This window comes from Trichoplax adhaerens, genomic scaffold, assembly GCF_000150275.1.
Source record: "Trichoplax adhaerens TRIADscaffold_8 genomic scaffold, whole genome shotgun sequence".
Classification (NCBI taxonomy): Eukaryota; Metazoa; Placozoa; class Uniplacotomia; order Trichoplacea; family Trichoplacidae; genus Trichoplax; species Trichoplax adhaerens.
In genome coordinates this window covers 2,400,742-2,415,658 of record NW_002060950.1, presented here as the reverse complement: position 1 = coordinate 2,415,658, position 14,917 = coordinate 2,400,742, and the positions used below count along the sequence as shown (strand labels likewise).

The window sequence follows — 14,917 nt, the reverse complement described above, 5'->3', positions numbered from 1 at the left end:
AGTAGATTGGAATAAATGCCGGATAGTTCTTCCTCTTTGAAAACGCAGGTTTAATTGATCAACATGTATAAACTCTCCACTTATTAAAATTGATCTATCGATGAGATTCTTTTAACGGCCCAAAGAATCATTCAAATTAGTGTTAAGTACTTAATTTTCATGTCTCAATAATAAAAGGTTCAAAGTCATGACTATTTATTATTTCGTTAAAATATTATAGAAAAAATACTCAATCGCCTATCGTTCGTCAGCCATTCAAGAAATTTAATGAAGGATAGTCTAGTTTAAACTAGCTGAGAGTTCGAACAAATCTGCCATGCGTAGAGATTTTACAATCCAATTTCCAATTTCCAATTTTGGAATATCTAAATAGGTTTAGGTGCTTGCGTAATTAAAGTTAAAGGCCGAAATTAATTTAAAGCTAGATCGCCGGATTTACAATTTTTAGTCCAATTTTAGCATGGCAAGTCCTTACCATCTTATTTGATCATAATTTCTTTATTTACTTTCGAAGTCTATTAAAGATCCCAGTCTTTGTTCTTATACATTTCCGAGTTCCCTTCTGATAACTCATTTTTAATCATGATAGCAAATTTCCTTTGATTATCTGCGCAAAGTGAGAATTCTTATATCTTATACATATATATCTAAGTTCAATTCTATGATATAACGTAAATAGATAACTCACGTTAATCAACCAAGATCAATGAACGTTAAAGATTAATTACCTAATATCTTCTTTTTCAATCGGAGGTCATGACAATGCTTTGTTAACTTGGCTAAGGCTAATTATAGAATTTTTACCGTCAAATATGGTCTGCATATCACTAATAAACAATTGAACGTAGACAAAATTTTATTTTCTTGGAAAAGGAATACTGAGAATTTGTAACAGCGATTTACCAATGAATTAATCGTATAATAGGTCACCTTTTACTACTATTAGAAACTGCTAAATGACTAAAAATTTCCTATATTCTATCAAAATATAAGTCAACGATTAAATTCCAAATTGAACTAATAAAACAAGAACGGAAAAAATAAAATACTCTAAATTTACCACGCTATTCATTAATTGTTTCGTAAGGTGTTGCTCGTCACACTTCAACCCGCGTAAAATTTCTAGCTGCCAAAAACAGTAAAAGAGCGAAAAATAGCAACTATGCCATAGCGACGAAATTGGTCATCTTGTCTTCATATTATACATAAATAGAATCTTCATCGACATACTTGAATAGTCGGCAAAAGAAAATATCACCATGAAAGTAAGTATAGGCGGTAGCGCATTGTAATAATCGTTTTACTAAAGGATGACGATAAATACATAATTCTTTCATCATGGCAATTTTGTGCGGTATGTAATTGAAATTTAAAGACAAACCTACAGTTCGATTTCGTCCCAGATACTGATATATTTCTTAAGCTATGCAGTATATTGCAATTAATTGATAACAAGGATTTAAATCTCAATGTGAAATCGAACTTATTTGCGAGATCAATCATACTTTCTAACTAATACAGATCATGCAAATGTTAAATTATTATTAAATCTTGTTGTCTGTCCTGTCGAAAATTTCCTCCCTAAAGTATCGATTTTATTATGTTATTGAATACAAAATTTTTTCATAAAAATTAAATCATATAAAAAATTATGATTACCATTATAATTAAATAGCTACTACGGTACAATTCCTTATCCAACACAGACGTAATAAAAAACAGATAAAGAATTTACATTTTGAATTCATGAACCCGAAAATTCATCTTATGCCATTAGAATGTGCTAGCATACAAATCATTTCAATGTCTACAGTAAAATACTTTTGTAATTTTCAAGAATATTTTGCTCGAGCTGATATCTCATTACAGTCCGATTATAATTAAAACACTAGTTTTAAATATGTCTTCAATTTACGAGCTGTGAATGGCCGATTGTAACTGGCGTTTGAGATTTTAAAAAGCAGTTTTATTCGTTTAGAAGATAATCAACGATTATCTATTTAACTTTATGAGACTTAGTGTTTCTAAGAGTGGAAGTAACATTTTAATCTTTATCATGATGATAATCATCAATAGTTTAGGCAGCTGCTTTTCGGTAACAAAGTCAAGCTTATTTACCTTGAGTATGTACATCTTTACGGAGTTACATATTTCAGTCTAATCATTTACTTTCAGAATATTACTAGATAATGAATCTTAAGAGGACGAAGAACAATTTTCTTGTTGAAGTTAAAGTTCAAATAGTATCTTATAGCCTTCCATAGCTGTAGGCCGATTGCATAGATCATGAGATTATAATCACAGTCCGAAACCTTGCATCTATCATTTCGTGCTGTAGAATTGTTTGCCTTATTTAATATAATGATTTTAGGAGATTTTTAATAAGTAAATCTATGGGCTTTCCCATGGCTGTAATGATATGTATTATATATTTAACCGTAATTAGTTATCCAAGATACAGTAGCTGACTCTAGGAAATAGTTACGTAAAAAATACATGCGATTTACGATAACATTGTCAGATGTAGCAGGCAAACTTTGTAGGCATAAAATGAAAACAAAAGTCGATATACGTGAATATGGGAATACGACAAAAGTGGAACTTAATACTTTGACTTTAGTCTATTAATCCATAAATATGAATTATGACTACTTTAATTCAAAATTTGATGAAATATTTATCGATCGCATTTCATACGTAGATTTAATTTGCATTGATATTGATTAAATACATTTTCATTGACATATAGCTACAATAAATCGTTTCTTAAAAAATGAACTCAATTATGGCAATTTCGTCACAAATTTCTTAAAATTTTAATTATGGTAAAGAGATCAATTGAAAGAGTTTGCTGGCATAACTAAATATCCAGCTAGAGTAGTCACGAAATGGTATTATTATTATTGAAGTAGTCAAAATATGCGAAACGCATCCTGATGTATGTATGGTATATGGTTATATTACGAAGTAAACCATACCTTGATATAATTTTAATTGAAATGATCATTTATGCTTTAAAAATTATAGGGATAAAATATCCGAGTGACGTAGAGGAAATGGAATATCTGCAGATATTAATAATTTAAAAAGTAAGAGTAACCTTAGCGATCGTAATTTGGAATATTAACAAAATGTCATATAGTGAAAGATCATAATATCATCCCTAAAGTAATTAAAATCTTTGTTTGTAAGCGTAGTCACAGTAATAGCTCTAAAACAGTTTTTATTTTCATTAATAATTTATATGATTTCCCTGCGTTTCCTTAATTAATTTACTTTATCATTTTGTTGTTTAAAATTCGATCAATAACATAGTCAAAAAAATAGTATCTGTTTTTGCTAAAGACAGGCAAAATTATTATGTAACTATTGACAAGCTTAAGCCTTAAAATTGTTACCCAATACTTTTAAGAAGTAACTCTAAAATACTTATAATGAAATTCTATGAAACATCAATATTTATTAGCATTTTGCGTCCTTATCATCACTAATCATGTATTGATTCAAATAAATCGGTATTTCTATGTTAAAATTAGCATACATTATAAAAATGGTTATTCAATCTTATTTCGCTATTTATTCAAAATTTCAAATTATATATGTCGCGATAATAATAAAATTAACTATTAGTGGCAACAAATCATAATAATTCCCTGTTGCAATGGTTACATCTTTATTGCCTACTATATAAGATTACTATGTAGTAGCCATACGGTTACATCATAAATCTTAAACGATTACATCAATCTATTGGTCAATTGTAGTGTGACTAGCAATTAAAATCTGTAAAGATAAATTTATAAATTTAGTTATCAACGAGATTTTTCTAGAATAATTTTCTCAAATACGTCTAACTTTTTTAATTATGTTATTATTCTGTAATATTAGCTATAGCTATTTGGAATGAACTTCTATAATTTACGTCTAAACGGTACGATTAGCGTACTAGGATCCATACCTCATTTACGCAGATTTTACATCGGTTTAATTTCTTCCAGTGTCAAATCGTTTGCTTATACAATAGCTAGGCGATTTTGAATTCCTGCTGTCAGATTACTGTAATAAATAATATTTACAGTATGGCAGATGTTAATTTAAAAACGAAATATCTGATCATATGTTGTTTATTATGAATATCGCAAGCTGCTTAGTTGATCTTACCTATCAATATGCATGCACTATTTAGGATCGCAAAAATTTTAAAACATTCTCTTTATCAACTAATACTTGCAATGTGAAATGATTAGGAAACTACAAATCCCTGTCAGTCTTGTCCTTTTCAACAATTTTTTAACTACAATATGACTCAAATGTAGACGATAGGAGATTATTACGAGACTACAATAACTACAATTTAATGGACTAAACTCTGAAGCCTAACTTTCATTGTAAAATCTAACAATTTATGATGCAGCTATAGAAATATCAAGTATCTATCATTACTTATACGAGTGGAAAGGATTATGCAATTGCTTATATGTGAAGTTAGCAAGATCAACTAAAATAGCTGTTGATGTTAGTTGAAGAGATCCTATATTAGTAAAGATGTATCTGTCTTGATAGTCATAATCACGTTATCGACTGAAGTAAGAGATAAAAATGTAGTTAGCTATCATCTATGCCCCATATGGAAAAGTAGATGGTAATATATGATAGATTAGTATCAGTAGGTGTCATTTCTGCGCTAATTAGGAAGTTTTAGCCAGTTATAAGGGTGATCGAAGATGTTTTTATCGGCTATATATAAAGAGGCCTTTTTCTGTAATGTTAGTTACTATCCTCCATTAGCCTTTGGATTCTCAATAAATTGTAATAAAAAGCGATAATTATTTATAAATTTTGCCCTGGATTTGAATTTTATTACACAAAAAATATACGAAATACAACATTATTGATAAAATTACCATCAATAAATTCTATAGTAAGTTATCTCATGTTAATCATATTGCGGCTGCAACGTAATCACTGGGAAACAACGAGAATAAATTTTTAGCATATGAAACATTGCCTTTAACAAACAGTAGCCTGCATTTTAGAGCTATCTAGTTCATAATATTGACGAACCTTAATGAAGAAATGACCATCTCATGCTCTATCAACCCTAGCATCCAATGAGACATTAAATTTCATCAAAGGATGAAATTGGAATTTCTTATTTTCTTATTCTTTTGTATTGCCATTGAATGTATAATGCTTACCTGCAGTACAAGATAAATCACTTTAATATAATGGTGTACATTAATTTGTTAATTTATGCACTGCTTGTTAGAAGAATTAAGCATTCTAGTTTCTAACCTGCATAAAGGTGATCTTAGTAATCTAATGAAAGACCACACTTGGCAGAGTCTCAACCGTGGTTGACTTGTCCTATAAATGCTATCAGATTGACTGCGAAGGTTTTTGGGAATGCTTACATTTAATCTTCTACCAAAGTTGGAGGAGATTAGCAGAATTTTATCATTTTTGATAATCCCTTTTAAGATAGCAGACTTAATATCTCTTTCAATTAAATTGCAGGAATATTATAGTTTCTATCGGTCTATATCAATACAGCATGATTATATTAACCTAATATTAGACATTTCTAGATTTGAGAAGTTATTCTACGGTATTTATCTATTTTAAAATATGTAAAGCATGCTTCTAGTTCTCCTTCAATCATTATAGTTTTCTCATTGCATTGCGCTATCCAAAATTAATCAAATCATGTGTGGCCTATCACTTAATGGGAGGGGCTGTTAATATACACTGTAATCGTTTAAGAAATAGTTGGTACTGGATAAGTCGACTTTATATTAACAGAGATATATTATGTAAAGATTTGTTTATTATTGAATTATTAGCAGATATTACTAATCATACGCGTATAATTAAAATAATATCTGTTTTGAAGGATGTAATACAATTAAGTAGCATATAATATCTAAAAATATAATTCTTGGTGGGCATCGATACATTGGTCAATACAGTACATTAAAATATCAATTTTAAGCAAGCGGAGCAACGACAATCATGCTATTGAATATACAGTGCAAGAATGAATCATTTATAGAAATGTTTGAAACGAGAATTAGATTGAATATAGCATTAAGATACAGTTTCATTGCACTACATTATCTTCAGAAGTTCCTACCTTAATGAAATTTCAAAAGTCAGAAGAATTGGTTCTAAATAAGAACTTATAATCAATAGAATGTACAATAAATATTAAATTTGCTACAGCTCTATAGAAGATCATGAAATCAATTACGTGTAAAGTATGACATCGCAATGACAGGGTACCAAATCATTATCTTGGGCTGTTGCTAAGCTCAAAATAAAACTATATTTACCTTAAGCTTTCTACTAGTTGACTCAAATCCCTAAATCAAAACAAGATCGGCCATATTGTATGACTTACAGTAGACTACTGTATTTATTTTTAGTACCGGTAGCAATCATAATACGGCTATTAACTACTGATAGTTTGATCAACATTCTTAATTATAAAGTATAATATTATAATAAAAGGTAGGTCATTTAAAAAAACTTGGTGGATGAATAACATCTTTATTTCTTTGCTCTGTAATTATTTGAATGAATTTGAACTGTGCTATTTCTCGTAATTGGGATAAATATCCCATTCAATATTCTATATAAAGACGATACCGGTAATTCTTTCTGGAAATATTTATTGTCTTCAAAAGTAGCTGTAATTAGACAGCATATACGCAATCGATTTACAAGATTTGGATGTAATCATTTTAACTCTATCATATTGTGAGTAAATGAGTAATATCAGAATTTCTTTAGCGGTATTCTAGTACCAGCAATAATATAAGAGTAGAATGACAACCTCGCATCATTTAAAGTATGAGCTCTTGATTTACATATCCAATCTATAAAATTTTGAACAACTATAAGAGATTATTCCGCAAAAGCGAATATTTTTAGTCTCCGTGAGCGATAATAAATTGCTTAATTCCAAGGACATACAGTAAGTATTTAAAAATGATCTTATCAAAGGTAGATAACGGAAATTACTACAGAATATAAGGTAGTCTTGATGATGCTGATGTAATAATGTGCATGAAACCACTTTTCAATCTAAAAAAATCATAGCATAAGCCATTTGTATGTCCTATGACATCGAATTGAGGTTTATGTAATCAAGTACTAATGATTGGAGAATGATCACAAAGATTTGTTGTGCAGAGTAGAATAATAGCAGTCCAATCGAATCCTATATACGGTACTTTATCGATCCGTAATCTATTTATTTTTTTATCTAACAGTAGATCTATCCACAACCACTTGGAAAAGCCTACAAGTTCGCTTATTAATTGGTCAATCTCTAGTATTTACTCAACAAGAATAATCAAATGTGTGATAGTCTTTCAATGAAGCGGCTAAAATATTGTTACTTTTTTATTCTTAGCGTCAGTAGATATGATGACTAACTATTATGATTCTATCACCTACATTGAATTATCTATTTCTTGATTGGTTGATTATGATATAAAGCCTGTAATAAATTCATTTTCAATTTATTTTAATGTCGTAATAAGAATTAACATGATAGATTGTGTAATTATGACGATGATCACCATGAGAACCAACAATACTGTGTGATCTACTCTTTGAGACTGTCAATTGATGAAGTATCAAATCAATCACTAACCTTTTATTTTGATTGATCAGCTAAGCAGTAATTGCTTGGACGATGTTGACTTAATCAGTCATCAGTAATTGCGACAAAACAAGTATTGTCATTCTCATTGACGGCAATAGAGAGATGCTGCATAAATTTGAATAGTCTGGTGTTATATTGTTCTTATTTGTTAAGTGGATAATTAGGTCAATTGCAAACTACATTTGGTACCGTCATCTATAAAATGGGAAGGAAATGATAATGTTTCAGTTATTTGATCAGAAAGAGTTGTATTGGAAAGATCTTATTGGGTTTTCAATTTTATTGACTTGTTTAAAACATCAATTCCACCCAATTCATCATTGAAACGATTGTCTTTCCTAGATTGGCTCTATTCTGTTGTAGGCTAGATTGGTATAAGTTTAAATTGACACCAATTTCTTCCCACTTGTATTCTAAATTGTAACATAGAACGATTACTAAAATCCATTCTTGAAGACAACTTTTGATCGCTTTTCCCTATCTATATTCAAGGTATGATATCAAAGCGTGGCGATTAAAAATTTTTTTGTATTAATCAAATCCATTCTATACCGTCATTAATGGATTAATATTGTAAAGATGGATCTCTTTCAAGTACAATTTCTCATTAGACCGTCATTGAAATTTTCTTAAGACAGCATTTACTGCTACTCTTTTTGTTCTATTGATTTTATTCGTTTCATCATAGCATGCCCACAGATGAACGGAATAGAATGGATCAAATTCATCATTTAAAATCGACCTTATGATAGACTAAAAAATATCGTACTTACTCAAGTGCGAATAAACTTTATTCTATTATTTTGCTAGTCAACCACGGATTGTAATTATTTGAGCTAGTTTCTAGAATGTAAATTCTAAGGCTTTATTAAGGCAGTTTGCTGTATTACATATCTCCATAATAAACGAACATTAATTTTTAATGTTACTACTTCAAATCCTTGGTTTCCTTTATCGACCTTCAGTTGTTTTGAGTTCATTTCATAGTTGATTGCCGTGATCGCAACATCATTGATTAATTCCTAACAAGATTATTTTCCTATAGAACAGAAAATCCAACCAAGCGTAAAATAATAATTTGATGATCAATTTGTTACAAGATAGAGATAATACAATATATCACAATATTATTCATGTTTATACGTCAATAACTTCCATACTTTACTGATAATACAGAGAGAATCATTTCTCTATCTTGATAAGATACAGTTGTTTTGCAAGGTATTAATCATGTGAAACAAACAAAACTTTCTTCAAATATCTCAAAAAAGAGGGAATATATAGCTTTTTAGTCGTACTTCTGATGGAGAAATTTTAATTTGAAAGCGATCCATATTCAATCTGATTTCTATCTTGTCACCCGATGGCTAATTTATTGCATCAATTATATTGGTATAGTTCAACTGTAGTAGTTGTAATTGGTTAACACAAATCTTCATGAATCAAAACTAACTCTACTTAAAAGAACTTTGATTTACATTGTATGCAGATGATGCTTCGGTATTTTGTTACAATCTATCTGCTCTCTGTTTAGCTTCTATTAAATAATGACATAACTAGAGATTAAACTGGCAGCAATTGTTCGTTCTTCACTATTCTTGCTATCATAATTTGGCAAGATCCATTGAAATGCAGTATATTTTCTAATTTATGATATCGTTTCTATGTTTAAGAAGTTCTCAAAAATTGGTTGTAATTTGAAGCCTCTGTGTTGTTCCTAGGCAAGCAATTGTAAAAAGTTCAAAGTTGTAAATGCCTTCGTTATCCAGTGATTTCTTGCCCTGGTAGATAAATGATCAGAAAGCAGTAGGTCTTTGATTAACTATAAATTGGTAAAGGTTGTATGCATTAATAAATAATCTAAATGGATTTAATATGTTATTCAGGTTATAGCTAAATATAAGCACCATCTACCATCGTTTAAAATTCCAGAGCTATTGACAAAATTTATCCATTCCACATTTAAGTTGGACAAAATCTCACTATTTGCCTATGCTGGATATACGTAGCTTAAATTGCTTACTTTTATTCTATGCCATTAGCGGAGCCGAAAAAGCCAGGTAATGCTTATTTACCGTATTAATAGCTTATATGTCTACTGTTGTATCATCTGCATAGAATTCGAATAAAGTTCAGTATTTGAAACGGATAATATTTCCCACTTTGATAACAACAAGGTATAATTGCAACAGGATAGAAATTATAGATAGCTTAGAATATGTCTTAGATCAAGTAAAATTATTTTACGGAGCGTAACAGTTACAATAGCAGTAATCTTGGCGCCTGGAATAATAGCACATGTTAGCTATAGGCGGATTTTACAAATGAAATGTTATTCAATACTAGTATTAATGTTAATCTAGATTAGAAATAAATTCTTACACACAATTAATAACCTTTATTAGCGTTTTAAGGCGATTTAGTTTAAAGATGAAAGACAAAATTGATTTGATTGTACTACAAATTATCAATAACTTTATCCCTCATCTTCTGTATCGAAATTGAATTCTGTAACATTTTTCTAGCAATCAGTTTCCTTTGGTGATAAGATTAACAAGACTGAGTTAAGTCAGCGAGAAAAATCACTTTCAGGTGAAATTTCTATGAAGAATTTTAACGAATATCATTACTTATTGATATATATCAATTAAATTTTAATATCGAAATCTGATAATTTTTTTCTAAATTTGCATAACTTTATTTTAAGACATTTTCATCTATAATTTATAGAAATTTTGGACTTTGTTTCATGTATATCATTCCTTTGAACAAATGCAATAGATTAAGTAGTTTTTAAATATGAGATCTATCAGCGTTAAGCAAACTATTTGATTCAGAACTGATTTATTATCGTATTCTCGAGCCGAAAAACTCTGATCGGTTCAATTCAAACTTTGGCAGAATGTAACTTATTTGAAAATATAAAATATCGCTCAAACAATTAAGAAAATCATTAAGTCATCCTGAATTGGTTGTTGCAGACATTTCCAAAGTCAACAATAACTCATGTTTGTTTTTGCTCGTTCTCAAAACCCTTTGCTCTACATATCGACCCCAATTATGATTGGTTAAAACTATAAAATTTCGGAAAATTTCAATTCAATTTACTAATTTTATCTCATAAGAAAAATATTGGTACATCCAATCTTAATATAATTCTTTTAATAACAACTCTAACAGTATAAACTCGACTAATTAACATCATTCTCATGAAATCTTTATAACCTTATAGTATCAGTTTTATAGAAGCTAATTTGTTAAATACTATCCTTGCAAAACATTTATGTAGTAAATTACATTCGTTTTAAGCGGAATTTTCGTAACTATTAGGCAATTGACGTCTATCACGATTGTTTATTAAAATTACGGTATTTATTAGTTTTCATTTTATAGCAGAGATAGCGCTAGCTTATAGTGGTATGTATTTTAGTTATTAACAGGGCGAAATTGAGAAAATCGATGTATAATTTCAATCCGATCTAAGTCTTAGAGGCAACTCATATTACCAGATCGGCAAATATCGAAGGCAAGTTATCGTCATATTTACTTTAAAAGACGTAGATGTCTTGCCATTTTATGCCCCTTTATTAGTCCAAGGCCATAATTTTGCGTTCATGATTCTATACACCTTTATGCTACAAGATGTTCAATTTTAAATCGCTTCCGGGTTTATACCATTTGTTACAATAAGAAGTCATATGTAATCTGCCGTTATCCTTCGTGGCAAGCTAGAATTTGCATAAGAACATGTAATATCTCTTCCTCATGTTGAGTCACGTCCTTATTTTTTATGCAGGACCGATTTAAGACACCGTAGTTTACTGCAACGCTCAAACCTTCAGTAAATAAAAATAAAGTTACATCTGCTTGATCCATTTTAGATGTCTGTCAGAGTAAACAATATTAACAATGCGTAAAAGAAATTCATAAATGCTGTTCTTCAGATGCAAAACTTCTAATTGAACCGCTTAGCATGTAGTAGAGGCTAGAAATATGAAAAATATTACTCTCGCAAAGAAATTAGAATAAATTATGAGTTTGACCCAATTTCTAGCACCCTTTTAATCGTTATTAATTTGTTCGCATTTATACCTCTGTAATATGTTAATACTTTGCCTACAATTACCTTATTAATTTACTATAAAACGGATACTAGACTATAATACTTGTATTTGATGCCAAAATTTTTTGTATGATTTGACTATCATTAAAAATATTTTGCAATTCATTGCAGAACGAAGGAAGATTAGAGAACAGACGTTTATCAAGCACCCTTAAGAAGTAAGCGCATCGAAATTTGGATTGTAGCCAAGTCATTTATGTGCAACATTGGTAGCTGTTTCCGGCAGATAATTTACTAATGAACCTTTCTATTTTGGACTTGTTAATTCCTGGAAATAAAACCTATATCAAAATAATATACTGTTTACTGTGCTGGATTAGTAGTCACTATATTCCTTCCTAATTTTTATATAATCAGGAATTCATGATATCAATTGTCTTAAGTTTTCTTCTAAAGTAAATTATTAAAGATCCAGAGACTCGTCGCGCAAAAGATTAGTAAAAATTTTCAATTCAAGTTTTCAGTTTACTTCTTTATCAAAAAGAACACTATTATTCCTTGGAAGTAGGCCTTGTTGCATCAAAATCACGATTGGCTCCCTCTTTGCAAATCTAAAAGTCTATTAATCATTATAAAATCTTAATAGGAGGCGATGACATCAGATTAACATTGACTGGGTCGTATTCATGTTATTTTGCTCAGAGTTAAAATATCAATCTTGATCTAAATTATAACTTTCACTCATTTAAATCTTTCCAATTTGTATTTAAACTCAAAAGAAATTTAAGATTTAGTCTTGCTGGATTTCTTAAACGTTTCTAAACTAACTATCACTCTTGATCTAAATTGTAACTTCCACTTATTCGAATTTTTCAGTTTTTATTTAAACTTTGCAGAAATTTAAGATTCAAGATATACCCTCGTTAAACGGTGATAGGATTATTCAATCGCTAACAAGGAAATCATGTCTACCAATAGCACACCCTGCATAAATTCGACATGTGGAACACCTAGCGAGTGGATCGCGACTAAGATAGGAATTATAGTATTTATTATTATCACAGCAGTTTTAGGTAATTTGCTTGCTAGTATTGCGATATTAAATGAACGTCGCATGCGAACAGCAACAAATATTTTATTACTCAATTTAGCCTTACTAGATTTCTTAACAGCTTTAGGACGCTTGCCCTTATATTTGATTAATATTGTTGCTGATCGTTATTATTATGGTGTCGTATGGTGTAATATCCATTCTACTATTAGCGGCATCTGCTTCATTGGCTCTATTTATACATTGATGTTTATCAGTTACTTCCGTTATCGCATTATATGCCGTTCAACTACAACTCGGCCTAAACGGCACCATGCAATTTACGTCTCTATTTTTGTTTGGTTATGGAGTACTTTTGTCGCGTTATGGCCTATACTGGGCTGGAGTGCCAATGAATTTAATCCCGTAGAAATGGCATGCATTCCAACATGGAGTGTCGGAATTAGTGGATTAATCAACGGTATCCTGGAAGTTGTTATTGATTTCTTACTACCGTTTAGTATCATCATATTTTGCTACATTCGTATATATATTTATTTAAAAAAGAAACGTCCAGCATTAAAATCATCAAGATCCAAGAGACAAAGTGCGCTAGTCACTAGAACCATGGGAATCGTCATATTAGCCTTCGTATTATGTTATGCACCATGGAGTGTAATTGTATTTATTGTTATTCCATTTGGCCAAGAAAACGTTTATATCCCGACGGGTTTCTACTTTATTACAACTGTCCTTGTATTTATCAACAGCAGTATTAATCCAGTTATTTATGGATTTCAAATACCACAATTTCGGCAACAGTATCGTCGCATTATCTGCCCATGCAAAAAATCCAATATGATAACGCCAAGTGAAGGCGAACCATCATCCATCAAGCCACGTACATGCAGCCATTCTGGTCAAAAAACACAGATTCCTGAAGAATCATTTTCATTCAATCGCCGAACTGCAAGTGAATCAGGACATTACAGGAAATCCAAGAGGTCTTATGTCATGCAAAATCAAATAACAGCTCGCCCGATGGAGTTAAAACGAAGCGATGAAGCTTACTATTCTGATGCTGACAATAGTGCAGCAAAAACTTATGGTTAGGCTTTCTTTTACTTTTTATTTAGCATCTACCGTAAATGTAAAAGAAAGGCGATAATTGGAATCCACTAGGATATTTATACTAAATTGTCAACTTTAAAAATAAAGATTTTGGTCAATATAAGGAAGTTTACAGAGAAAATATTAACTTGTTGATGCTTTCCTTACTGATGTTATATGGACTAGTTATCTGAATAGGACTGCTGATAGGACTGTTTTTCTTAAGTTATAGAGACTTCTTTAGTCAATTTTAGTAACGTCAACTTGGAATTGCTAGAAGGCTTTAAAAATATAGCTCTTATTTAATGCCAGTGCATACAACTAAGATAGATTAACATTAGATGGCTAACTATCAGTTTACATAAAAAGAATTCATAGATTTCTCACTTACTCAGCTGGCTTTAAAAACTTCGCGTGAAAAAATTATATAACTCAAACACAGTTACTCTCAACGAAATAAAAATCACTAAAAGGCAATCATTTATAGATATCCCATTTGATTGATTTATTTAAATTTTGGGAATAATAATTAATTAATACGAAACATTCTGAGGCCCTTTATTAATTCAAAGTATAATCAAGGCAATAAGTGAAATAGATTCAATGAGCATGCAACTTTAAATATTTTTACTTTAAATAATTTTACTTTCATCACATTTATGGAAAGATAGACCACAAGCAATCTTATTCATTCATGTTTCTTCAATCAATTCCGTAATCTAAACTGATTTTACAAATTATATTAACAGGCTTTTAAACATTCATATAATAACAATTACCGAGTAGGGTCAATTACAATCTTTGAAATTAATGATATCTAGATTGGATATATTCGTATCTTATCATTTAGCTATGAAGTGATAATAATATGCTCTATCAATCATATGCATCCCGATATACGTTTATATGAATTGGAGTATTGCAAATGGGGTATAGAAGCTACCATTTTGCTGTAAAGTTGCGTTGTGAATTAAAATTTGCTTCTTCTACTTTGTTATACCGGACATGAATTTGAATGGATTCAGTTACCATTAATCGTCGG

At 30.1% G+C, this 14,917-nt stretch overlaps 1 protein-coding gene across 1 annotated transcript; it reads left to right on the top strand.

Annotated features, from left to right (window-relative positions):
* Positions 1-12,699: 12,699 nt before the first annotated feature.
* On the top strand, positions 12,700-13,878 carry TRIADDRAFT_58699 (uncharacterized protein; the record flags this gene model as incomplete). The annotated part of the gene is made up of 1 exon (XM_002114788.1): positions 12,700-13,878. One exon carries the CDS (start codon positions 12,700-12,702, stop codon positions 13,876-13,878), a length of 1,179 nt encoding a protein of 392 aa, XP_002114824.1.
* Positions 13,879-14,917: the final 1,039 nt, after the last annotated feature.